The sequence below is a fragment of the Fusarium oxysporum genome, chromosome II (genome assembly GCF_013085055.1).
Source record: "Fusarium oxysporum Fo47 chromosome II, complete sequence".
Classification (NCBI taxonomy): domain Eukaryota; kingdom Fungi; phylum Ascomycota; class Sordariomycetes; order Hypocreales; family Nectriaceae; genus Fusarium; species Fusarium oxysporum.
The window spans coordinates 361,104-386,838 of record NC_072841.1 but is presented as its reverse complement, the minus strand read 5'-3'; the positions used below and the strand labels follow the sequence as shown (position 1 = coordinate 386,838).

The following is a 25,735-nucleotide window of genomic DNA, read 5'->3' as shown; positions in this document are numbered from 1 at the left end:
ACTTAACAAACACACCGGAACTCCACGAACATTTTAAGCGATCCGATAACGATGTCTTGGTGTTGATGCTCCGCAACGCTCAGGTCCTTCGCTGCTCGGCGCGTCGGCGTTCTTACATCTTCCGGGCCGACAACGGCTGGATAGCACGTACCCTTCTAACTTAGCTAGACCCTTAGACTCCGGTGGGAGATAATTGCCAAGATGCTCCTTCTGAAAAGTTCGCCCACATCCCGTTCTCGTTTCCACGAACGACAAAGGTCCCCTGTTTTCGGATCAAGCGCGCCGACCCATGAGAGTGAAGGGTAAGATCCGCAACCAGGATTGCTGTGGAAATATGGTTGGCTGTCGACCAAAAACCTTCAACTTAGTTGCATGTTGGCCCCAAAACCCACTTGTTTCAATACAAATTCGAGCTCGAAATATGCAATGACTAGCGATGGGTATGAAAAGATCCAGATTATGACTTATTACTCCTGCACATTTGAAAGTTTTTGCATTTGGTGGATGTGATTAGTTCGCTGGCATTCAATCTAGGGTAGCCCGCGATTGCACCGAACTGGAATAACTTTTAAGCGCACCAATCAAACACGGTGAGGTCATAATGGAGATTATTTATAATTACTGCGGAGCTTCAATTTAGAACGCATCTTTCGCCTAGATAATTCTCGTGATGCGCTTTACGAGAAGGCTGAGCTGCTTATTGTTCCAGAACTCAGAATAAGAGAAATCACCGTGGAGATCGCAGTAAAAAGGTATTTGATCAGATGTCAGAACTAGTACTTAAAAGTAGTGTGACTTTTTTATTTTAATTACTCTGAACGCTAAGAAAACACTTTTCTTGTGCCATCACATGGCTTGTACATGGACCCAAGGTCCTTTTTTGATACATCGCTTACCTACTGAGGGCGAAGCGCAGTTCTCTCAGAGTCACTCCATCGTCCTTGGATATACTGCCTTACGGTCTTGCCCCAAAACGCCGCCGGGACCGCCATGGCTCCCATAACAAGCATCAAGACAAAGATGAGGATAGTTGGTTGTAGAATATGACCCTCCTGAACCCAAGGCGCTATGGCAGTGCCAATCCCGAAACCAAACATGTTTCCAGTGAACAGTTGAACAGCGAGCGCTGCTGCTGCCCATCGCGGGAAAGCCTCGGTGATCCAGAGAGTAAAGGCGACGTTGCCAGTGAGATAACTGATGATGCTAATAGCTGAGGTGATGTAGATCCAGACGGAAGGCCATCTGTTGACAAGGGCGAGGCCATTGAGAAGCACGCTTGTTAGGCCGGTAATGACAGGGATGGAAAATAGAGCCAGGTAGACTTCGGCGTGGCGAATACCACCTTTGCGAAAGGTGTAGCATCGCGTGAACCAGGAAGCGAATGGTCCTGTGAGAGGGAATGCGAGAATAGAGCCAACAACACCTGCGACGCCAAGCAAGATATTGATACATCCTGTTTCTTTGGCACCGTACATTGCAATAAGAGCGCTGGGCTGTGTGAGATTCAGGAAGATGACACCGCTGAGGATGATGCCGGTAAGTAGAGAGACCCAAAAGGTAAGAGGGTTGAGAATACACAAGAACATTTGTCCGTATGTAGCGAGCACTGACTCCCACTTTGTGCCAGGTGCTCTCGAGACTTTGAAGTGAGACCAGATTGACCAAGAAGACGGCAAGTCAGGTAGAGGCTTGTCATTCCGGATCAGCTCAATTTCATCCCACCCTCCATAGATCTCTACTTTCTCGGAGCTGCTTTGAACTAGCACTCGGCCATCGAGTGCGACGGGAGGACGGAGGAAGTATGTCTCGGGGACACAGAAGAGAACTAAAATGAATGCGAGTATGCACGGTGCAACCCAGACTTTGTATACACATCGCCAGGTTAGTGTAGTGTCGGTTGTTAATGGGAGGATTAAGAGGGCGAGTTTGATGAGTGCTGAGCCTGTGCACCAGAATAGTGAGAGAGCGCTGGGACGTTCGTGGATGAAGGTGGCGTCGATGAGGATGAGGATGAACTACTATTGTTAGTAAGGCCTTTGACCGGGTGGATATTGACTTACCATCCCTGTTGCTGATCCTGCCGCGAGGGCTTGTAAGCTGAGGGCAGCAATTAATTGCAAGAATGATCCAGCATAGCCAGCCCAAAGGGTCGACAGAGTGGTCACCACAGCGGCACCAACAACAATAGGTCGTCGTCCAACTGCTGTGGATAGCGGAATGCCGATCAAGTATCCAACTCCAGTAAAGAGAGTCATCGCCGACGATAACGACTGTACTCCAAAAGGACCCATTGGCTGCTCTCCAGTTAGCGACTTGCTATAAAAGGAAAATCCCTTATCATTATACCTTGTTCTTGAACTCCTCCCCAATTGCCTGGAGCAACAGCCCCGGCAGATTGAGCTCAAACGACGCAGCCATCGAAAAGCACTGCAGCGCCAAAAAACCCAAAAGCCTCTTCGTCCAAGACCACGTAAGCGGATCCCGATACGATTTACTTGGGATCGGCAACTTGAGCACGCGCCCATTAGACGAGACGAAGAAAACACTGCCAGCAGTGGGGACAGACTCGCGCTTCGCTGCAACGATCGAACTCGCCCTTGACTCCATGACGAAAACCAGAATGAACCAAAGAAAAAAACACAGGCCGTCTTCACGATGGAGAGCCAAGGAAAAATGAGATCATGACCCTGGGGGAAAACTGGATCTTTATCTATTGCAAACCCTGGGAAACTCTGTAATAAACAAACTTTCGGCTCGACGGAGGCTTTGTTTTATCTAGGCTTAGAACGATTAGGTTCTGACGTCCGTTGGGCTAATCGCAATTACTCTGCGGGCGTGTTTGAGCGTTAGACGCTAAGAGGTAGAGGGTATTTATTGGTGGTGTTTTATATTTAAGTTTACCAGAAACCAGGGGTTTCCTGATTCCACACAGGATGGCCAATGGGAAAGATTCCTGAGCCAATTGCCGAAAGTTCTGAGTCGACAACAGAATGTCATGAATTAATAATTATTAGCTTAGAAAGGAAGGACGTTGAATTTCAGTGCCGAAGCCACAAAAGTTAGTTGTACGGTTGAGTTCAACGGGCACTAGAGGGAAGTCTATTAATACTCCGGTTGACTTTGTATTTGACTTTGTAATTTCCTTTATTATGCGTCGTCATCAATTTTCGCATATCGATGAACGAACTCAGCACATAGCAAACAAAAGTGAAGCTGTGAATTTGAGTTTTGGGTTGCGACGTGGGCATGTTTCCCCAGTGCCGATCATACCTAAGATTTGCATCAAGGTACATACACTCAACAGCCGAACGCGACGGATGAAACGGAGATTATCCGCTGTATGTTTCGTATTGCGCACCAATCGGCAGTCGAAAATGTGATTTATAATGTGGCTGCATTTCTCAAACTTGGGCACGAGACAGCACGCTAGTGACATGCGGTACGCGTATCAGCCTCATTTACGGCAACCCGAATGTTCCGTAGTCCGACAGATTTAAAAGTTATTCAATTAATTACTAGTTTCTTGATATGCTTTGTTGACGCGTCAACGATGTGATAACATCCTGCATGAAAGCTTCAGGCAGCTCGAGCCAAGTCCTCACTATTCAGCCGAATGCTCTCCTCCAAAGATGTGAAACCAGGTTCACCCAGCGCCTGCAAAAGTTGAATGCACCTTAACCTCGGATTCTCAATATCGGCCAGATATCGCATGGCCTGGAAGTCTTTGACAAAAGTTCTGTCGGGGTTCTGCGCCCGTAAAATACCTAGAATCTGGTCCAAGTTCCACGTTTCTGCCCAAGGGAAGATCCTTTCCACTTGTACATCGGACAACACAGTGGCCGCGACGTGAAGCTTGGCATCATCTTGTACATCGATAAAATATTCTGCAAAGCATTGTCAGTTACGCTTCTTGACAGAACGCAATTTGGGGCAGCTTACGAGGCGAGGCATTGGTCAGTGAATCCAGAGCAGTGCCACTCCATAAAGTCCTGATGAATCCTGATGTTGATGGGTATCCCTGATGCTTCCAATCCAGGCTTTTGCCAAAGTTTGTGCTAGGAAGTACTGTCATTTGTTAGCGATGCCGTTGAACAACTGATATGGACTGCCTACCTGTGTTGACCACCAGATCTGAACGACGCGTCATATCATTCTGATAAAAGTCCCATACGGCTCGCTCCGCCTGAACCTTGCTAGCGGCATAAGCAACATACCATTCAGGCGCCGAGGCTGAGTTCTGTAGGATTGAAAGTGCCTTGTCGTTCCAGGTATTCGAATCCACCATAACCGGGACTTCTGCCTCAGGGAAGACTGCTGCGGTTGAAGAGCTGGTGTATACGAAGCGCTTTACACTTGGCTCACTGTTGGCTGCTTTCAGAGCATTGATAGCGCTAGCGATCGCATCGGGGATCATGGTACCGGTGCCGGAGTCGAGGCCTAGTGGTGAAGCGACATGAACTACTGCTGCAACGCCTTTGAAAATGTCAGTTCGTGCCAATGAGACAGTTCTCGCCAATTTCGCTTACCTCTTATCACCTTGTCAAAAGCATGAGGAGAAGTCAAATTGGCAACAGGCCAAAGTGAGAAGTTGTCTTTGCCGTATTGCTGATGGAACAAGTCTTCGATCCATGCGGCTTTCGAAACGTCACGAGCAGTTCCTCGGACGTTGTATCCGCGCTGTAGAAATTCATTGGCGACATGGGAACCAATGAAACCGTTGACACCAGTGACAAGAATGGTTGATCCTTTTGGGATAGCGAATGAAGTATTGAGAATTGGTGCCATATTGGATGAAATGGGTTCTATTGCGCTGAAAACTGCCAGGTTGATAGATAATTTGAAGACTTTCCACCCGTGAATGAGACTCTTTTATAACAGCTTACGCACAATTGAAGGTTTCCCGAATGATGAAATGGACCATATTCGGGATTCAGTGGATTACCGAGATCAACTTTGGCGCTGGAATGGCGTGCTTACACCTCATCCATATGAGCTTCACCCAATCATACCCGACAAGTGTTTCCTATTCGGGCTTGGTGTAAGCCACTCCATATCTCGGATGTCCGATGCTACTCCGCCACATAAAAGAGTGATGGCCATTCTTTTCTTAACAATAGTCACAAAGTGACTAATTTTCATTGGCAAAGGTGGACTCCCTCATCTTGCCGATATGTGCAGTATCAATTCATAATCTATTTACATGAAACTGAACGACTGTTGTTTAATCTGACCCTGACAGGCCCTTTCAAGGTACCGGGATGTTGATTGACGACCTGCCGCTTAAAGGGTGGTAGCAAAGCCCAACTCGTAAGCGAAGCCAAGGCAGATCTTGGAGAACTCAAGAACATGGCCAAAGTTAACGGTGTCAATAGTATCAGTGGTACCGTGGATATAAGGGCTACTGTTATCGAAAGTAGACTCGAAAGCCATAGCAGAGGGGAAACCTTGACGGGTAGCGGAGGCATGGTCAGAGCACCCATAGCCACACTTGGAGTCAACAGTGGGGAGCTTGGAGTACTATTTAAAGTTAGCTCAATCTTCGCAAATTGGAGACCAAGACTTACAGCAGCGACAACTTTCTTGAGGAAAGCAGTCAATCCAGCATCGACGTTGTCGGTGAGAATGCCAACAACTTCGGTGGTACCAGGCTTGACGTAGCCAGTCATGTCCTGGTTGAGCATAGCCTTGACTTGTCGGCCGTCCTGCTTGTACTTCTGGAAGATAGCACCACTTCCGAGAAGACCGCCCTCTTCACCAGCGTACCAGTGGAACTCAATGGTGTTGGGGGCTTGACCGGTTGAAACGCGGGAGTCGGTCAGGAGGACACGGAAGGCCTCAAGGATGGTGACGGTTCCAGAGCCATCGTCGTCTGTAGCAATTAGTGACTGTTGACATAAAGTGAAGGACCAGACTCACCAGCACCGGGAGCCCGTCCAGTGTCGGGGCTGCGAAGGTTGATAGAGTCCTGGTGAGCACCAACAACAATGGTAGCAGCACTCTTTCCAGTGATGGTAGCAATGATGCTAGGTTGACGGAAAGAGTGAGTAAACTTCTCAACCTTGACGTTATTAGCGCCACTGGCAGTGATGATAGACTGGATCTGTCCAAACAACCACTCAGCAGACTGCTGGCCGTAGGTGGACTTGTAGTATCTATTCTGGAATTTGATGAACTCTGTTAGAGTGCTGCGCAGGTTTGTCTGGCTCAGCTTAGGAATGAGAGCGTTGACGGCAGATGTCTGGGCAACGGCGCCGGGGAAGCTGGCGAGGAATTGAAGGCTGAAGCCGGGCTCATCAAGGTCGGTGACATCGATGAAGGTTTTGTGTTCCTGTGACGGTCAGACTCGGTGAGAAATTGTGCTAGGACACGAAACTTACAGCTCTCAGTGCCCACTTTTCCTTCTCAGTGACGGTGCGGACATCGCCAGGCGCAAGCTCAATCTTATAGAGAGGCTCAGCCTTGCGGGGGTCAATAGCAGCGGCGTTTGACAACCCGATGAGGGTCGCAAGAGCAAGAGTAGCACGCATGATGACAGTAATTAATTCAACCAGGAGTGAAGCTGGAGTGACTTGAGAGCTTGGCTAAAACTACAACGTCGATCATGGAAATCCCAACTTATATAGAAAACAGCGATCTTCCTCCGAAGGCTGTGTTAGGAAGGAGCTGTACGGCATCCCATCAATCGTCATGACACTATTGCTCCGTGACCTTTCGTGGCAGGAGATATATTACACCATACCGCCTATCACCTCTGCATAAGTTCCTAGTGACGCGATCCCTCAGATTAAGCATAATTGCGAGTTGACCTTCCAGAATCAAACCTTATGCCGTTGACGCAAGGTTGTATTTGGACGGGCCGCTTGTGCATCGGCATTGCTCTTTGTGGCAGGTCGCTAACGTTAGAGGGGGACTTTGTGAATTCTTGGCGCTGGAGCGGGGTTGAAACATGGCCTTGTAGAGTATCTGAGCGGTAAGTGAGGGATGTGGTTGGATGATAGGTTTAGACTTATTTGATACGGGAATACCAAAGAGGAAGCTTAAATTCTATTGTTTCTCGTGTAGATTATAGCGCAGATAGTACTTAGTCGATATTCTTTATTGAGCCTTGCTTTATGTGGACTTTTGTGCTGATTCTGGCGGTTTCACTACTTCGATTGGGATGTAGAGTAGTAGTGATAAAAGATCTTTAGAGCTGCACGACTCACTGGATTGGAATGATCGTATGTTGAGCCCTGTTTATACGTAGTCTGCTACCGTGGCGCTTAAATCGGGTTACTATCACTGGCCATTACCTGCGGCTGGACTAGCTCGCCTTTTTGTTCATATGTGTACACTGGAACTGGCAAGAGTCCAGAGCATCCATGGCTTTTGCATTCTCTTCTAACTGTCTTAAATCTAATGGGGTAGCTAATATAATTCTGTCCTACTGACATGAATCGCAAGTACACCGGATTGTGTCCTTGTTCTATTCTCCACAATGAAAGGCTGTAGCCATAGTAGGCGACAGCCATGTTGCCTAATCCACCCATGAACTATAGTATCGATAAAGACAACGCACTGAAAATTGCACTTCGTATCAAAATTACCATCATCAAAGAAGCTGATCCCATCCGAGACATCCGCCACGGGCTCCGATATAGCACCGTTAACAGAAGAGCATTTAAAAATCATAGGAACCCGACAGATAGAGGCCGCAAAAAAGTTGTGAGAGTAAAGATAACTATTGTGAATGCAGATGTACTTCAAACCAACAGGCAACACATGCCGTCGGGGGGATCCATCTCGGGAAAGAATAACGCCGATGTATCAAGATTGCCAGACACTGGATCATGACGACTAACCAAACCATTAGCTAACCTAGCGACCAGGACAGCTTCAGATCTGTGAGGGGTCTGAGCCACCATCGTGGAACAGGACTTTATTTATATCACTGATCGTCTTGGCCTCAACCTTAGGTGTATATCGTGAGGATTGGAGCTACATAGGCCAGGCGCGAAGGTACCAGCGATGGCATTAGCAAAGAAACAGGATTTACCACTCAGGACGATGCAATTCTCAGCGTCGACCCTGTGAGAAGCAACCTAAGCAACGGCATAAATGTTTCGAATTCCCGGAATGGATATAAACTCTTGGAGTACATGATGGCAATTCGATGGATCACGGAGTGTGTAGATAATCGTCACTTGGGTGCATAGCGATATATTTAATGTACGTTCCGTTGGCGTTGCGTCTTACTGTCTTTGCAGAAAGAGATGCAGCCAATGCCCAGATTGGTAAGATGAGAGTAGCAAAGGTGATGACAGTTAACGTGTAAAAACTGCAACAAATCCCAACAGAAAATAAAACCAAAATAAAATGCAAGCCAAACTAACTACTATGCCATGTTATAAGGTGAGTCATATCACCAAGGAACTACCTTGAATAGCCTGACTTTTCCGCCGCTGTCTTATAAGCCTTCCTGTCCATCATGTTTGCCAGCCATTTACTGATCAGCGGCCAATCCTGTCTCTCCGTTCCCAGCTTCATGGCGAAAATGGTCTCAATGCTAAATCCCATCATGATATCTGCAGCAGTAAGGTCTGTTCCGACAATGAACTGGCCCTGGCTAGGACCTGATTCGAGTTCCGTTTCCAGCCACTGCATTGCGCCGCGCACGATTGGCGCAATCGCAGCCTCCAGCCCGGCAACATATTGTGCTGCCTCTTGTGGCATTCCCATCCGGGCCATGATGATCTATTGACGTTAGAGAACCACCTTAAAACAGTGCAACGCTAATTGAAGCGTTGCATTAAAGACCCATAAGAAGAAACACTAACCGGAACAGCATTCATCATGAAGGTACCCTCGGAAGCTTGAATCCATTCCCTAACCTTTGCTCTGGCATGGGCTTCCTGAGGTAACAGCCAAGACTCAGAGTCATACGTTTCGCATAGATACCTATAAAGATTAGCATAAAAAACTAACCACCGAGCTGCCAGAGAGGACAGTAAAACTACTCACTCCAAGATAGCACCACTTTCCTGAATTACCAGATCCCCATCCTGAATAGCAGGGCTACTTCCAAGCTGAGTAGGAATCTTGGCTTTGAACTCTGGCGGCGCTAGTCCATTGGCTTCCCTTGGCGACGTGACTAATTTATACGAGAGACCAAGTTCTTCCAGCAGCCAGGCAATTCGGATTGCTCGGCTCGCATTTAGAAAGTAAAGAGTAATATCTGGCTGTTTTGTTGACATTGTGGAAGGCGTGAAGGCTTATTTATGGATTGATTGGTGGCTTAAAGTATTGCTGGTAGACTTAAGAAAGAAAGAGACAGAGTGTGAGAACCGAGGAGAGGAAGAGAGTATATATGCATCTGGTGATTCGGCTTGCGGCAAGACTATTTACATGATAAGTCCGAAATACAGGTTGTCAATCGGGACAATTACGCTGACCTCCGCAGATTGGAACTGCCGACTAAGCGACAGCTGCACTGCAGTATTCGAGAAGTAATTAGTAATTATGTAGGTCGATGACCAACCCCTCCTTGCAATGTAATTGCCCTGGCTGGTAGTAGCATGTGCCTAACTGAGTTTTAGCGAGTATATGCAGAATAACTGACAACTATGCTTTCTTGTTGTTGATTCTCCGCTTTGTAACAATTCCTCATTATCGTACGACAATGAGGGGAGTATTAGGCTGACAAATTGCATGTCAGCTTGAAGACAAAGCGTTGCGCTGGGTGTTTGACTTTGACCTATTACGCATTTCTATCGAGATCGGTAGCGTCTGTGTTAAGCTAACGCAAGGCTTCTGCAGTATTTATTGGCTGTTATGACGTCTCTCTGCTATAGTTTGGCCTTTAAAGCCGTATTAATTCCAAGCGTAAATTTGGGGGCATGACCCCATCCAATAGTATGAGAATATGCAGCAGTGTAATATTTTAGCGCCAGACGGCTTCGTCATGTCCAGCCGCTTTATCCGCTTAATAAACACCGCAACGCCATCTTCTACATTATAGTTCTTAAAGCCTACAATTCCCAGTGCCAATCTGATAAAAAGCAAGAGCTGGATTAAAGAATAACATAGGATGGAGACCTCCGATGATCATGTCGCAGGTTAGCAGCAGTCCTGACACAGCATGGTATACACTCCCGCTGGCGCAATATGGGGGCATCCATCCATTCTCTGTTAACCAAAAGCCCAACGCACCTCGCCAAAGGATTACCCGCAAGTCTTCGTACGTAGATTCTCGGCTGGAGATTATCAGACACAGAGCCTTCTCCGTCTATAACAGATATGTCGCAATTAATCTGATCCATCCTGGCGCAATCGCGGTGAGTGCACTGGACTAGTCCTGAGTTCTCGATGATCTCTTTGAGCATGGTATATGCCCCAACACGGCTGGTTCCCGCGGCACTGATGAAGTGAAGATCGACGAGCAACCCGCTGGTAGACTCTTCAATGAAAAACTTGACATTCAAATCAGAGCTTCCTGTGTCCATACCAAGTATAGGGATCGAGATATTGCCGCCCAATGACTCTGTCACACTGGCCTTGTAATCGGCTTTGTATTGAGGAGTATCCTCGAAGGAACGGGTGCCTATCCAGTCAAATCCTAAAAGACCATCAGACCTCGTGCCCGTTTTATCCGCAATGAAAGAGTATTGTCGTCCGGCATTCGTCTGGATTACTCCAGGTACAACATGCAGTGTCACTGCCTCTTCTGGTCGATCTGACACATTACGCAAGATGTCAAAATAGAAGCAGAGACCCCCAACAGAAGCGGCAGTAAATGCCTTGCATCTCTGCAGAGGATATAAGTCATTGGTAAACAGAAACTGCGCCGTATGGTATACTGAAGCAAGGTCGAGACGTCGTACGAGACGAACAATATTTCCCCAGTAAGCTTCACGATGGGCATCGCCTCCATACCATTCTCCAAAACTAGGATCGGTCATAGCCTCACCGGAGTGGAGTTGGTAAATGAATCTCAAGCCAGAGTGATAGGGCTTGAGATCGGTGTGGATTTGAAGAGCAGAAACATTCCAGATAAGGAAGATAATGGTCTCGGCAAGTACGGGGAGGCAGTAGCCCCTCATGGATCTCGAGCAGTCTCCGGAACAGTAATGACAGTTGCAGGTGCGTGCCAAGCTCTCCGAGGCTAGATTATATGCCTCAACAGCATCGTCAACAGACATGTTCGTATCGAAATCAATGTTGGGACCCAGGGGTAAAAGTTCAGGGAACCATGAAGTAGCAGAATGCCAGAATCCATGTCCGTATTGACCTGGTTGAAAGCCGAACCAATCGACCCAGTCATTAGAATTGAAGATGCTACTGGTATCCGAAATGGTCAAGCCTCGAAAGACACGTGCGGAAGCGCCGATTAGCCGCCCAAAGTCTTGCTTGGCACCCAGAAGGTCCCCGAAGGAGTCACCGAAAGTTGTTGAAAAACACTTATTCCATGGAACGGTCCCAGATATAATGGAATCAAACCGCTGCTCATGGGCCATGACGCGATCAAGAGAGTTTATGAAGTATGCGGTGCTGTTGACCTGGACCTGGTTGGAGGACTGTGCTGTCCCGTATATGACCAACAGACGGATTGAGTCATCGTTGGTCGTGGACTTGTAAATCGTAGCATTATCGGCACTTCGAATCTCGACCTCCAAGCCGAGGAAGTAGAACCCAATAGCAGCGATCCATCCGCAGGATCAACCACCCGTCAATGTTACCGAACTCAGCACACCCGAAGAACCACGCGCCACGGCGAGCAAAGCTCTAGCAACATCTGCAGCCTCATCCATGTATTCCTCGTTCACGTAAGGGCGATGGAATGCCATGAACTGCTCCGCGATGCATGCAAAGGTCGTTGACTTGAGAGTTCCAGAGCAAGCTCCTACTAGATTCAACCATTGACTAGCAGAGGGACGTAGATGATCAGGGGCGTCACAAACATCAGCCAGCCTGATTAAGATTTCGGCGCAGGTTTTTGGTGGATGAATCTCAGAAAGACATGCACATAGCATCAGGCATGTCAGTCCTTTGCCAGTCTCCGCAAGGACTCGCACTATGTGCTTGATCCCAAAGCCAAACCAAATGGCATCTCCGATGGCAGAGAAGCTCTTCAGTTCCCCAAGTGCTCTAATGAGACGTTCATGTCCGGTGGTGGACAATCGGAAGAGGGATGACATTTCCTGCCCCACGACGATGGTAAGCGGAGAAACATCGGCGGCTGTAACGCGTGCGAGAATGGAGATTGGCACAGAAATGGACATTCTAGCGATCTGGACCCAGTCAATAGAGCCTTGTTGCTCAAACGGGCCGCCCGCGACAACCGCAGATGACAAGGTGAGAGTATTTGCCATAGTAGAGACCAGAGGGGTCGTTGAGAATTGAAGCTGAGATGAAGTTTTGCAAACCTTGATATTGAGAAGGTTTAAACTCGATACCAGAAATAGGTGCGCTTGATGGGCTGATAAGTAGACAAGGCATCGTCAGGGGCGGCAAGAGAGAATTGTTAGTTTGAAAATGTATTTTCAACCTGCTCTATGATTTGGCACGCTATGATTGGTATAAAGACGCATTGTGCCGTTACATATCATCAAGAGGTAAGCACTAACACTGCTGAGGGGCTCTTATCAGAGGTTGCTGTGGAGAAACGATTGGGGGACGATTCGCAGGGCGCCTTGCATGCGGCTGACCTCATCACTGCATGTATACCCAATCATCACAACTCCGGTATTTGCTCCATCATAAAACACCAGCAGAGTGATTTAAAGTAGCCCAGTCGCATAAGACCCTTGTATCCCACCGTTGAATCTAGATATCGTTCACGAGTCGTAGCCTTACTCCGACTTTTCATAGAGATTAGAGGAGACATCGTTCAGCTCAAGTTCCATCGATTAATAGGGCGGTCATCTAACCAAATTCGACATCGGCTCGACCAGCATTACCGTATGTGGTCCTTTGGAAGATGGGTCATGACTGAAATCGTGATTTGAACCAACTAAACTAGTTCTCATATACATTCCGATAACTAATACTAACAAACCTCCATCCACCCAAAGCACTTCTTTCTACACCTACGCGGGGCCCATTACCATCATTCCTCTCCTGGAACATATGATCTACTTTTTCCACCGCAGACTCACCTTTGTCTGCCTCAAAATATGCTGCAACAAGTGCAGTAATGCCTAGTCTCGCTTGTACGTCCCCAACATCACCACTCAGTGCGAGGAATGCTCGAATGGTCAGGAATAGTCCAAGTATTACAAGAAGCCAATTTGCAACTAGGAGACACGCCAAAGGACCCTTAGGAACCTTAGCTACGAGTTTGGAGGATCGCGACTGGGCCTCTTCAGCTGGTGCGGGGAGTAAAGCTCCTCCGATTGCGCCCAGGATGGTTCGACTATATGTTTCGGCGAACTTTTCAGCCACCTCTTCGGCTGTGTCGCTTCGCCATACATCCAGACTACTTTGTTGGAGGATATATGAATCGCCGACATGGGTATGTGCTTGAGTCCCCATTACAATATTGGTAGTGGACGAGTTGCTCGGAGAGTATGTGAAGGCTGTGACGGAGCCATTTATCGAAGTATACTTCCAATCAAATACCTCGGTGCTGCAAAGCAATGCGAAAAGAGTTGACCCATGGAGGCCGCTGCTTATATCAGGATCATCAATCAGGCCCCTGTTAGGGTTGCGGCCCAAGTTCTGGTTGATGCTGACTACAGCGGTAAAGTAATATGGGTTCGGCATCGATATGGAGGAAGAAGTGTTCTTCTTCATTGATGAGTCGGTGAAATAAGTGAAGGCTATTGTATCCACTTGAGTGGTTGATATAACTCCCTGTGCTGGGGCAAAGTCGCATTTAAAGGTTGCCTGCGAACCACTAATGTCATCTTCACTTATGCAATGATTCGTGACAACCTGACACTGGGAAGATGCTCCAAAAGAGGTAGCTGTATAGTCCAAATTGGCAATTCGATTAGTCGGTCGCAGGCCGATAAAGGCGTATTTTTTGCCAGTGGAGTCGGCAACCTGCTGGACCATGTTTGTGCTAGAGGCGTTGGCGAGGAGTTCTAGTGCAGGCTCGCTATTGATTAAAAAAGAATTTGATGCCGCATTGTTGAGCGTACAGCCGTCTTTGTAGGTAGTGTTGATGTTAGTGCAGTTTTCGTTGAACTTGAAGCTGGCGCTATCAAATGCTGTTGGCTGGTTGAGAAGAACTGTCTTGGTCACGAAATGCAACCAGGTATCCGTGGCAAAGACCAACACACTTGATCGAGTCAGCGAAACTTGGCTTCGGGCATAGCTTGTATCTTCTTACCTCAGAAGCGAAGCCAAGGCCAGCATCCACGTCATGAATGCCAAGGGCTCCGTCATTGGTGCCCTCTTCCTTTTCGAGGTAAACACATAGGCGACACAACTCCATAGAGCGCTTAGCGAAGAATTGCTCATGATGCGAAGAATAAGAGCATACTGCCGCGGAGTTGGCTGGTTGGTTCGATCGCCGTTCTGACTGACCTGAATCAATGTTTTAGACACTGGAAACGAGACCAGGGTCAGAAGGAAAGGCAGGATTAGCGGCGCCATGGTGCTAGACCACGATGCGACAATGATTAGAGTGGTAGCGGGGAAGTCGACATAAATAGCGTTGCGATCTATGGATGCCGCAGCGGCAAAAGTTGAGGAGACGGGGCTCTCCGGAATGACTCGGTAGCGAAAGACAAGACCGAGGAGAAAAGCAGAGAAAGCAGCTAGAGGGATCAACGATATCATACATGCCAAGGAAATATCCCTAGCGACCCCACGGATCCGGGTGGTCGGGCTGGTGACTTCTGTGATAGGGGTCAGCACCGTTGGTCGGTATGTGTAGTTGGGCTCTGGCCTGTGGCCATAATGGTTGGAGGACTTCATGATGCTTCATGTGGACTGTTGCTGACGGATTCCGGGAAACACCAAATCCCCCGCGTGGCAGATGCAAGCCCTCTTATAGGTACATAGTTCGCATTGAAACAGCATGAAAAACCCAGGCTATGTCCTTGTATTTCTTTCTACTTTTTTCCGACCGAGCCTGGACTGCAAATGGCTTCAGGTGGCTGCCAATGGTTTCCCAGCCTGCTTCAAGCCATGTGGGGTTGAAAATCGTGATTTTGTCGCTCGCGTAGTTAAATTGGCACGGCGTAGTGCCGCGATCCAATGAAAGACTGCGAAAATCCCCGCTCAGTAACGGAGATTGCGCACAGGGACCTTCAAATCATGTGTTGGTGCCAGTGGTGGGGAACATTTACATACCCGCTTCCCAAGCAGCCGATTCAACTGAGCGGCGTGACAATTAAACAAACACACATATTTCTTGGAGTGCCTGACCGTTCCTGGCTTCAATAGAGAACTGCGATAACCTCTTGCAGTAACTATTTGCGTGAGACTCGCAAGCTAGCTCGGTTATGTTCCAAAGATACTTCGTTTGATATATGCACCAGTAATAACTTATCGGACGTAATCTTACCAGCTGGTAGTAGCTGAATGCAAGGGTTGAACAGCGGACAAATCATGAGCCTTTTTTTGTGACCAGACTAGCCATTAGCAGTAACACCGGCATTTCCCGTCCGCCACCAGCGCCCGATGTGGCCTCTCTAGTACCGGGTCGGAGGACCGTTCCTAGTTGCATCATTACAACGCCATTTGAGTTACTGAAAGCTGAGTGGGCTGACATCACGCGCCAAAGTTGGCACTGTTATCGTTTGTAATAGCACTTTCCCAATACTTTCAAGATACTCTAGGAAGTGCACAGTTTCAATGTTATGTGGCAATGGTTTAGACAATAAAATCTGCACTGAATGACAATTCCATATTACCAGAAGAGTCACGAGCACCAGTCTACTGATCGTCGCAGAAGTCTACTTCTCTGTAACTCTGCCATTGATAAACACCCCAGAGTCATTTAACTGCTACATACCCCGAACAAATGTCAATCCAGCAGCCTTCGCCCACCAAGGTCAAAGGCGCCGAGATCAATGCATTGGTTTAGGGACTTAATCATGACTAAGGTAGATCCATAAGTAAAAGAGAAACCCCATGATCTATTTTATACCGTAAACCTGGTCTATAAATGGATAAGCTTGGCATATAATATCATAAACCATGCAATAAACAAAGGTACACAAGTCTTTTAGCATAGACTTGCTGGGAATTAGTTCAGCGACGTAAAGTCACCCCGGATAATCCACATAACTATGTTATATCCAAGCCAGTTCTAGTGCTTTTTCTATACTGACACTTTCGATCCGAATGGCGCAAGAGCCTGCTGACTAGCATTTCGCGCGTCCATCCTTTCAAAGTATGCCACCACGTTTTCACGCCCAGGGCTGAGGACCCACTGTGCGACCTGCATAACCATCATCTTGAGGAGTCCATAAAAGTGAATATCGGCAGCTGAGAATCGCGATCCACATAGGTATTCCTTGCCTTCAAGCTGATCGTCTAGGAGGTTCAGGAACTGGTTGATAGTGACTTTTTGGACTACACGTGCCTCAGGTGCTGGAATCCGGTTGCCCTTGTAGAAGTCAATGGTATCGGGGTCGTTTCGATACCAGGCAATAATAGGCTGAGCCAATTCGAGATCCATTCTGCGAAGCCACATCCTGGTCTCAGCTCGCTCGAGCGCGGTGTCGCCGAACAGCGATTTGCCTCCCCTGGCGACTTCGTCGAGATATTCGCATATCGCGGTAATTTCAGTCAAAACGAAGCCATCGATATCCAAGGCTGGGACTTCGCCTCGCGGGTTCACGCTGCGGTATGCGAGCCGCCGGTTCTCTAGGTTCATGATGTCGATGGTTTGGACATCGAACTCTAGGCCGCCGCGCTCAAGAACAAATAGGCGGACTGCGTAGGGATTGGGAGCTTGGGCGTCGTAGAATTTCATGTTTGAGATAAGGATCTGAGGTTGAAAAAGAAAAGAATGAGCAGACTTGCAGGCAGATGGAGATCTGGGGGGAGTTGTTGCAGAGATTACCAAGTGAAGAACTGTGGTTGAGTCCGAGGGCTTCAGATGTTATGTAGTTTTTTTTTTCGGCTACAAGAAATCTCACGCTCCATAATAGCCATCAAACTCTCCTACAGGAACACCTAAAAACTTTAATAGTTGATGGGGTTAAGGTGCTTACATCCGGTAGTTGGATAAAGTTGGAACTGCCGTGCATTAGTGCGACCACCAGGAAATGCTTATGTAACCCGAAAGTCGCTATGATCGACTAATGCATCGTCATGGACGTATAAATCTTATCGCCGAAAGATAATTGGGCACGAATCCACCGCCGTAGAAAGTTTGCGAAATAGTAGCCATCGCCCACTTTAGATGGGCAAACCTCAGACAAACTAAGTCTAACTAGCAAGCCACGCGAGATCATCTGCGTGCGCAGTTTCCTTCCACCAATTCCAGTAATATTCCCCATAGTCTTTTTTAGAACGCCACGATAAACTTGCAATCACGATCCAATTCAGGGAGAAAAATTCGTCCAATGCTATTTGCGTCAAGAGGGTCTTGGCAGTGACATTCTCCAGGACTTGTTTCCCTGACAATAGCCATTATGTAAAGAGTCCGCAAAGACTCTGACCTCCTCGGCTCGGCAAGTATCTACAACCCGTCCCCGAATCTTACTGAAGCCTAAATGCTCTGTGGGTCCATTCTTGGAGACTTCAAGATAATTTCTAAATGTGTGAATTCATTGGGATCGGTAGGTGAGTTTGAAAAAATCTTTATCTGTAGTGAATACAAACTAAGTATGAGTGATACTCCCAGTACCCCCTTAAGCTTGTATAAAACGCCATCATGCTAACGAAGATGGATGCCTGTAATGCATTTAGTATTAAGTGTTGCCATTCACACTACCAACTATCCAGTTCTTAAGAATTCAACAGCTTCATTCCCTCTACGAATGACAGCCCAGCAGCCTTCGCCCACCTAGGGTCAATAGCCCCGAGGTGAATATGCGGCGAGTCATCCATATCGGGATCGAATGTCTCCTTAACAAGCCCATCGCCGAGATACAAGAACCGGTTTGCGCCTTTCTTGCCACTGGCCGCATACGTGATGTCATAGTCTTCCCAGCGGACTTTGCTCAAGGCTCTTACAAACTGCAGTGTAATGCCTGGCCAAATCACGTTCACCCGACCTTTCAACGGTCCAGAGTGTGCCTTGTACCAAGCTGGACAGTCCCATGACCACGCGCAGCCTTTCAGCCATGTCTGAGCATGTTCGACGAAGTCGTCCATCGCTTCTTGCTTGGGAACCACGCTGATAATGTTGTGCTCCATCTGCAGCTTCTGAATGACTTGGACTACATAGTTTGCGACTGCGTCCATGGGTCCGATGAGAGATCCGTTGGCAGAGGGCCAGTAGGCGCCAGTGCTGCCGTGAAAGTAATTTGGGAACTGTGCCAAAGCGACCGACATGTAGCTGTCTGGACTCTGTTCAAGAACCTTTGATATACGGAGGCCGTTTGGTCCGATGACTTCAAATCGTGGAATGAGGTCGACATTGAACCCTGGCTTTGGTATAAATGTCCGTTATGATAGGCCTTTTCGCAAGAAACTTACCAGTTGCACAGACTACGGCGTCAACCTTTCGTTCAACGCCATCTGTATCGATGACGCCGTCTTCCGTGAGCTTTGCCACGCCTTTGAAGACGACCTCGACGTTTGGCTCTTGGACTGCATTGATGAATGGGTCGCCTGGAGTCACGCGACGGCATCCGGGAACAAATTCGGGAGTAAAGCCTGATGGCGGATTAGTACATAGCAAAGTCAGATGTCCCACAAAACTGTACACTCACCCTGGAGGAGCTTGGGGTCCTTGATCTTAATCTTCATCTGATCGTAAAAGAACTTGATAGCATTCCTCTGGTGATCAGTGCCGCTGTAAAAGATTGGAAAGAGACTGTTTAGTCGCCGTTCGATGCTCTTTCCATGGGCCTGAAGCTTGGAAGGATCCTTCTTGAACTCCTCTCGGTCGGCTGGTGAATCTTTAAGCATAATTAGTATCCGGCTTGTACTTATTTGAGGTTAACAGTTGCACTTACATTCAGGGCTGAACTCATCACCTGCAAGTCCAGGTGCAAACCAAATTGGGGTACGGGAGAATACAGTCATCTTGGAAACATGAGGCTGCCAGATGTTAACGACGCTTCAGCGGTAAACGCAAGGAGTAGAGGCTTACCTGCATCCTAGGCACTAACTGCACTGCCGAGGCACCACTGCCAATTACAGCAACGGTCTTGTTCTTCCACGCCTCTTCGTCAAATCGCTCATCCCATGCAGCAGTGTGAAGCAACTGAAACATACGTGAGTAAGAACAATCAGCATACTAATCCTGCAGACTCACCGTTCCCTTGAACTTGTCGAGGCCCTCAACATTGGGCCATTGGTAGTTGTGTTGACTTCCAGAGTTGTTCACCAAAATCTCGGCATCTTGGTGATACTCTCGACAGTCGCCATTTGGTAGCTCTTCCCGAACAAAGACGCGCCAGAATCCCTCAGCATGCCATTCAGCCTTCAGGACCCTGGTATGGAACTTGATATACTTTTCAAGGTCAAAGGTGGTAGCGCATTTCTGAAGGTACTTCTGGATGTCTTTGCCTCTTTGCGCAGTTAGCTACACCATAAGTCCGAAGCAACCTGTCTAAGACTTTCAACGTACGGGCTGAGAAATCGAGGCCAATCCGGGTTCGGTGCAAAACTATACTGATACACGTGAGATGGGACATCGCAGGCAACTCCAGGATATCTGTTGTGGTTCCAGACACCTCCAAGCTCACTACTCTTTTCGAATACGGTGAGCTCAAAGCTCTCGCACTTGACAGATATCCAGTATGCAAGATTGATACCGAAAAGACCTGAGCCTATGTCGATGATACGGATCTTACGATTGGCTGGCAGAACATATGTCAGCACGAATGGAATGAAGATAACCATAAGGGAATAGCCTGGACTGACATGGGTCACCAAAAGTCTTGTCCGAGATTTTGTAGTCTGGATTATAATTCTGATAGAACTGACTCCACACTTTGGCCTGAGCTAGCCTGTTGGCCAAGTCTTGCGAGTCAGGGATATCAGGGCTCATGGTTAGTAAAGATAATAAGTATCGGTTCAAAAGCGTTCCGAGAGTGTTTTAGATGATGCTTTTTGCTTTAACTAAATTGACTTGGAAGCTGTATTATACACATTGATACCTATTGTTTTTAAACTACATATGAATGAAACGCTTGTTGATAACATTCGGGCGATATGTTCCATGGTTTCCACTGTAGTCGGTAGTTGAGAAAGCTCGGAACTTCCATTGTGCACGAGATCAAGAGCGGGTTATCCGAGGGATGGAACTCTAACTTGACAGCTTCTACTTCGCAACTCTGACTACGAAGACGGTGATTGTTGCTCGGAAATTGTAATAAGACTTTCCGAAACCCGAAACCCAGGTTGACGAAGATACAGAGCCGAGCAGAGGCAGGAGATGAACCTGGCCGAAAACAAAACGCGTAAGCGTGAGATAGAACATGAAGGATCTCGGAGGCTAGCCGAATCCGGACTAATGGAGTTCGGAACTACCGAACTGGATACCCCACACTGCCTACCCCAGACTTGAACCTCGGAGGTTTGTTTTTCGGATCGCGATAATGATAACGCCATAAAATGTAAAGCTATCAAACGGAATTTAGACTATTGATCTCTGATAATACTAGAGAATATAGCATATTGGCTTCCATAACAATTCACACTTACTCAGCCGGATTGCTTTCAAATGTACACTACCTATCAGCCCAAATCATCTTTCGTCAGAATTTCATGCTAACTCTGCGTTTACAGGGACCGCAAATTTGTACTCTGTGGAGACTATGTCTCGCCATATACAATTACCGCCGCGCATGCATTGCTCGAGAAAGGTCTTACCTGGGAATACAGACATATTGACATTCTCAAATTTGTGACCCGGGTGCGTGGACCCATCAATTTCACTGACATGACTACCCTGCATTATGCTAATCTCCCTACAAGACTCCTGAACACCGCAAATTACACCCCTTCGGCAAAGTGCCCATCTTATATGTGCTGGACGATCGAGGGGAGTCTACTCTTAAAATCTGTGGTACGGAGCTGATCTTCCCTCTGGGCCATACATTTACTGAAGTTGTATAGAAAGCCGTGCAATTGCCCGTTATATCGCTGCCGCGTATTCCAACCAGGGCAACTCGTTGATGCCGCATATCAGCGACGTCGAAGCCGTCGCTTTATTTGAAGAGGCTGCCTCGATGGAAGTGTGCTATTTTTCCACTACAGCTTGGAGATACTGCGGAGATATCATCGTCAAACCGTAAGTCAACCTTGTTGTAGTCTTGCGCACTGATCTATTGTTGATCACGTTGCTAACTGCCGCTTACAACAGAATACTGGGTATTCCCAGAGTAGACAAAAAGACATTGGAGGATATTTGGAATGAGCTCAATGGCGCCCTGAAAGCCTTGGATGGGATCCTGTCTAGCCGCGAACATCTTGCTGGCGCAAACTTCACCCTTGTAGACATATGGTCTATGCCTTGGGTGTCACAGCTTATTGATTTGAAGGGAGCTGACGTCGTCTTCTTTGAGCTGCCGCATCTGCGAAATTGGTGGGAGATAGTGAGCTTGAGACCGGCGTGGAAGGAAGCCTGTGCATTGATGGACAAAGCGATGGAAGTGATGCGCCAGAATACAGCAAAGTGAGAGTGGCTGTAGAGATAGTCAATCATGCGCATGAGGGTTCCCAAAATATTTTAAGAACGGCAATGCTGCTAGGAATCGAGTCCATTTTACAAATCATCAACGGGGCTGTTTACCGCGACAGAATACGTAGAGAGCTCATTAACTGCTTAAAATGTCTAAGTTACTCGAACCATGGTAACCGGGTTTATATATTAAAGTTTAGACCAAGAAAGCTGCCTTGCTTGTCTGTGAAACGACTGTGGTACCGTTAGAGCCAATGGAGCCCCGAGGTTATGCTGCGCGGGGTTACTCACGTGATCCAAGGCACGTCCTACTAACTCGCTTCATAACTCCGATGCAACCCCCAGCCTAACTCTACTTAACATACCAACTCCAACTTTATAAGTTAAAAGTGTCATGTCACAGCCGATTGACACCAGAAACGATGTACCAGATACCCAGCGATTCAACCGAGGCGGGCGCCGAAAGCGCAACGAGTACGCTCTGGTCGCCTGGTATTTCGTAACCCTCTATCCATACATACAGGATGCTAACACAATGACAACAGTATGCTATGCAAGTCTCGAAAAGTCAAATGTGACGGCCAATGGCCCTGTCAACGCTGTACCAAGCGTGGCGTGGAGTGTTCCTACCCGCGTCGTGGCAACATACCCAGCATGAGCCCGATACCCACAGAAATGAGCTTGTAAGACTCCGCATCGAGTGTCCAGAAAGATATGACCTAATCAATTTATTTCTCTAGAGAGATGGGATACTCTCCGTCAACTGAAGACGGAGCAACGCCTCGCATATCTGTGACTTCAGGCGGCGCTGCCTCGAGCGAAGCATCTCGTCTACCTGCGCGGACCAGTAACAGTTTAAGCGCCTCACTACAAAGTCCTGCAGCTACCGACAGATCTCCTCCGGCTCGCCGCTCAAGCTTTGTTGATACTTTCAGCTTAGCCAGATCTTGCCTCGAAACTAACGGTATCGTGGACCAAGTCGAGAAGGACGTCCAGGGTCCAACGAGCAAACCATGTCTGACATTAGAGCAATCTCTTGCTTCTGCAAGTGACGACTGCTTGGAATCAATCCTGGAGCTGGGCTACGACAAAGCTCGACAGCTGTTCATTACCTTTGCGGAGACAATTTACCCCGTTTACCCGTGTGTTGATCTTCACTCCACCGAACCGGTTTTGGATGCGGTATTCGGACGTTCTGCTCACCACACGACACAACTACCGTCTGTTAACCTGACTAAAGTGGATATTCTCAAAGCCCTGCTAGGGCTAACTCTCCTTGTTGAAAATGATAGCACAAACCCTCTCGCACGTCACCTCCAACGCTACGTCGATTGGTCGGTGGAGAAGCTCGTTATGGGTAAAGGCCCAGATACTGAAGATGTTGTCATGGCTACCTTGATGGTGAGATGTTTACTCTGAACGAACAGCTTCCGAACTAACAGTTTTCTAACAACAGAGCCTGTACTTCTTCCACAAATCTGAACACATGAAGGCGTGGCGACTCATCAGTCTAGCATCGAGAACATGTTTCGAACTTGGTCTTCATCAAGCGCCAGAAGAGGTTCAAAAGGCTGTCGAAATCCCTGGTTCATTTTCCCCACGAGAGCTGTTCTGCTGTGTATACGTACTAGACAGGACGTTTTCTTTCGCAACGGTCCTTCCCCATACCACGAAAGACGAAGACATAGATGAGAAGTGCTTCGATCTTGTAAGTCATTCTGGAAAGGATGTCGGTTGGCTGACAGATTTTAATTTGGTAAAAGGGAACTTCCGCGCCCTTCCTAGTCGTAACCATGGAATACACGCGTCTAAACTCGGAGATAATCGGACTGCTGAAGCCTTCAACCAAGAGCGTTGCAGAAGGTCGGCAACATAAAGAGTATCTCGATTACAAAGTGCAACGGCTACGCGACCAATTCCGAGACCTCACGGCGGCCGCCCGATCTACACCTTTACCTAGCAAGCCTTGGGATCCTCTTCAGAATGAAGTACTTATGAATGACCTAGAAACCTTTCTAGAAGTACGGATCTGTCACGCTCGAATACTACTACGGAAACCTCTCCTTCACTCATACAAAGGTGATCGAGAGAAGACAGCAGCCGCAGCAGTCTGTGTCCAGTGCGCCAAAGCCACCATCTTTCTGTGCTCTGGTGTAATCAACAAGGCAGTCCCGTTAAAGTGTCTTCGAAGCTCATACGAATATTTCACCGTGTCGTCACTCGCTATAATCCTGCTGGTCGTTTCTCAGGACCCAGAAACCTATGGACCAGAGAGTAGAGACGCATTTCAAGAAGCGATCAGAATACTTCAGGTATCGAAATGTCGAAACTTTGCCTCTGGGAATTTGTGCTTTACTTTTGAGCAACTCATCAAGATTGGGGAGCGCATTCACATGCCTAAAGATAACAACACGCCACTATTACAAGACTTTGGAGATATCGCTATGGGGCAGCTCTTGGTGGATCCTCAATGTGTTGGATCAGGTAAGTTAATGGCGTCCCAAAGCGTGATAGAGATGGAATACTGAACGGTAACTAGGCGATCTGCAGACTCTGGATGATAGTATATTCGGGCTATTTGGGATGAACAGAAACTGGCCTGCCAATAATAGCTATATCTGAGATCTATATGGCATAAATCCTATGATCTAGGAGCAAGTATATGCATGGCCAATACAACCTAAAGCGGGTGTTTGATGACAACCTTGGTCAAGCTGACCTTTCCTTCATTCACATCCTTGATAGCCTGTATTCCATTCTCAGCCCCCTCCACAATCTTGAGATTGGGAATTCGGAATTGCGTCCCGTAGTTCTTCGCAGCCCAAACAACCGCCCTCTCTAGCCGAGCCTCCCACACGGCATTTGCTTTATTACCCCCAGGAAATTCGAAGGGGATAGGATTGTCGATTTCCCTAGAAGCAAAAACCATTCTCCATCGTGGTGGCTTACTGAATTGGGGCAGGCAACTGACGAATGTGACATCTGGTGCGGTGGCAATCGACTCACACTGCTCAATGGTTCCAGGACTGCCTGTCTTGCACACTGTGTCTAGCACATATCTGATTGTGACGCCAGTTTCCTCGCATTCAGCCCTGACAGCATTAACGACATCTGGATCTCGATAGTTAAAACACTTTGTTGCGCCGAGCTCAAGCAGCGCCTCATGGTTGGCAGGCGAAGCAGTCGTGAATATCCATTTCACTCCCATAGCCTTTGCGAGCTGTATCGCGGCACTCCCCACGCTACTCGCACCGCCCCAAACCAATAGGGCGCCATTAGGAGGTGGCCCCAAGACGCTTATAGCAGGGAAAGGGATCTCGAAATGATTCATCAACGCATCTGCAGCTGAGCGCACCATGATACTGAGAGCAGCGGCATCTGCACGAGGGAGTTGATCGGGTAATTTGGCTGACATCAAGTTTGACTCCACAATGGCAAAGTCTTGATGGCCGCCATGATATCCTGGTTTCGAGCGTCCGGGATGGTTGGATCCAAAGACGACGTCCCCTACTGCGTAGCGACTAGTCCTTCCTGCTTCTATGACGGTGCCGCAGACTTCATAGCCGCATACGTTGTTCTTCATGCCCAGATCCTTTGGATGGTTAAGGTCGGCTGGATTGATGCCTGAGTATTCGACTTTGACCAGGGCTTGGCTATCCTTGGGATGGTAGGTTTCTGGTATGTCGCGAATAGACAGATTGCAGGAGTCGTCGACAAAGATACATTTATTCATATTGACTTGTGAGTTCGTGAGCTTGGTTGTTGTTCTGTAGTTCCAGTCTTGCCAGGAGTGAGCAAACGATGTCTGAATACTAGTTCCTCCAATTTATCCGGGCGTTTAATTGGTAGTCGTAAAACTGTATCGTGTGATGGCTAGCAACGTCAAGCCCCTATTTTCCAAGTTCGGAACTTCCGATACCTCACCCTTTGTAGCTCGGCCAAACCGAATTCGAGCCAGCCGCCTGACTCTTGACCTCGGAGACTCACCATCCACGC

The 25,735-nt window shown here is 47.8% G+C and overlaps 9 protein-coding genes across 9 annotated transcripts; 1 reads left to right on the top strand and 8 right to left on the bottom strand.

The window, feature by feature from the left end:
• Positions 1-812: 812 nt before the first annotated feature.
• FOBCDRAFT_247549 (major facilitator superfamily domain-containing protein) lies at positions 813-2,607 on the bottom strand (the record flags this gene model as incomplete). Its single annotated transcript, XM_031172402.3, has 3 exons — positions 813-2,015; positions 2,061-2,294; positions 2,347-2,607. 3 exons carry the CDS (start codon positions 2,605-2,607, stop codon positions 897-899), a joined length of 1,614 nt encoding a protein of 537 aa, XP_031049187.2. The 3' UTR covers positions 813-896.
• A 969-nt stretch (positions 2,608-3,576) lies between these two features.
• Positions 3,577-4,785, bottom strand: FOBCDRAFT_175522 (uncharacterized protein; the record flags this gene model as incomplete). Its single annotated transcript, XM_031172401.2, has 4 exons — positions 3,577-3,884; positions 3,940-4,065; positions 4,114-4,473; positions 4,527-4,785. The coding sequence occupies 4 exons, from the start codon at positions 4,783-4,785 to the stop codon at positions 3,577-3,579; spliced, it is 1,053 nt and encodes a 350-aa protein (XP_031049186.2).
• A 434-nt stretch (positions 4,786-5,219) lies between these two features.
• On the bottom strand, positions 5,220-6,527 carry FOBCDRAFT_175519 (uncharacterized protein; the record flags this gene model as incomplete). Its single annotated transcript, XM_031172400.3, has 4 exons — positions 5,220-5,517; positions 5,565-5,869; positions 5,917-6,328; positions 6,378-6,527. 4 exons carry the CDS (start codon positions 6,525-6,527, stop codon positions 5,281-5,283), a joined length of 1,104 nt encoding a protein of 367 aa, XP_031049185.1. The 3' UTR covers positions 5,220-5,280.
• A 1,659-nt stretch (positions 6,528-8,186) lies between these two features.
• Positions 8,187-9,288, bottom strand: FOBCDRAFT_213811 (glutathione S-transferase). Its single transcript, XM_031172399.3, has 3 exons — positions 9,001-9,288; positions 8,817-8,937; positions 8,187-8,733 (listed from the first exon to the last, which is right to left on the bottom strand). The coding sequence occupies exons 1-3, from the start codon at positions 9,231-9,233 to the stop codon at positions 8,413-8,415; spliced, it is 675 nt and encodes a 224-aa protein (XP_031049184.2). The 5' UTR covers positions 9,234-9,288; the 3' UTR covers positions 8,187-8,412.
• Positions 9,289-10,043: 755 nt separating this feature from the next.
• FOBCDRAFT_247545 (uncharacterized protein) lies at positions 10,044-15,062 on the bottom strand. The gene is made up of 5 exons (XM_059610807.1): positions 14,312-15,062; positions 13,134-14,260; positions 12,832-12,836; positions 11,715-12,380; positions 10,044-11,645 (listed from the first exon to the last, which is right to left on the bottom strand). Exons 1-5 carry the CDS (start codon positions 14,899-14,901, stop codon positions 10,050-10,052), a joined length of 3,984 nt encoding a protein of 1,327 aa, XP_059466683.1. The 5' UTR covers positions 14,902-15,062; the 3' UTR covers positions 10,044-10,049.
• A 971-nt stretch (positions 15,063-16,033) lies between these two features.
• On the bottom strand, positions 16,034-16,909 carry FOBCDRAFT_256502 (glutathione S-transferase; the record flags this gene model as incomplete). Its single annotated transcript, XM_031172396.3, has 2 exons — positions 16,034-16,218; positions 16,263-16,909. 2 exons carry the CDS (start codon positions 16,907-16,909, stop codon positions 16,197-16,199), a joined length of 669 nt encoding a protein of 222 aa, XP_031049181.3. The 3' UTR covers positions 16,034-16,196.
• Positions 16,910-17,889: 980 nt separating this feature from the next.
• Positions 17,890-20,104, bottom strand: FOBCDRAFT_268482 (uncharacterized protein; the record flags this gene model as incomplete). Its single annotated transcript, XM_031172395.2, has 8 exons — positions 17,890-18,530; positions 18,583-18,762; positions 18,819-19,007; positions 19,065-19,149; positions 19,202-19,315; positions 19,367-19,622; positions 19,682-19,913; positions 19,978-20,104. The coding sequence occupies 8 exons, from the start codon at positions 20,102-20,104 to the stop codon at positions 17,890-17,892; spliced, it is 1,824 nt and encodes a 607-aa protein (XP_031049180.2).
• A 164-nt stretch (positions 20,105-20,268) lies between these two features.
• On the top strand, positions 20,269-24,429 carry FOBCDRAFT_256501 (uncharacterized protein; the record flags this gene model as incomplete). The annotated part of the gene is made up of 12 exons (XM_031172393.3): positions 20,269-20,294; positions 20,457-20,516; positions 20,845-20,971; positions 21,034-21,124; positions 21,175-21,349; positions 21,422-21,733; positions 22,130-22,231; positions 22,285-22,422; positions 22,480-23,140; positions 23,196-23,447; positions 23,503-24,223; positions 24,279-24,429. The coding sequence occupies 12 exons, from the start codon at positions 20,269-20,271 to the stop codon at positions 24,359-24,361; spliced, it is 2,748 nt and encodes a 915-aa protein (XP_031049178.3). The 3' UTR covers positions 24,362-24,429.
• On the bottom strand, positions 24,420-25,472 carry FOBCDRAFT_175508 (uncharacterized protein; the record flags this gene model as incomplete). The annotated part of the gene is made up of 1 exon (XM_031172392.2): positions 24,420-25,472. One exon carries the CDS (start codon positions 25,470-25,472, stop codon positions 24,420-24,422), a length of 1,053 nt encoding a protein of 350 aa, XP_031049177.2.
• Positions 25,473-25,735: the final 263 nt, after the last annotated feature.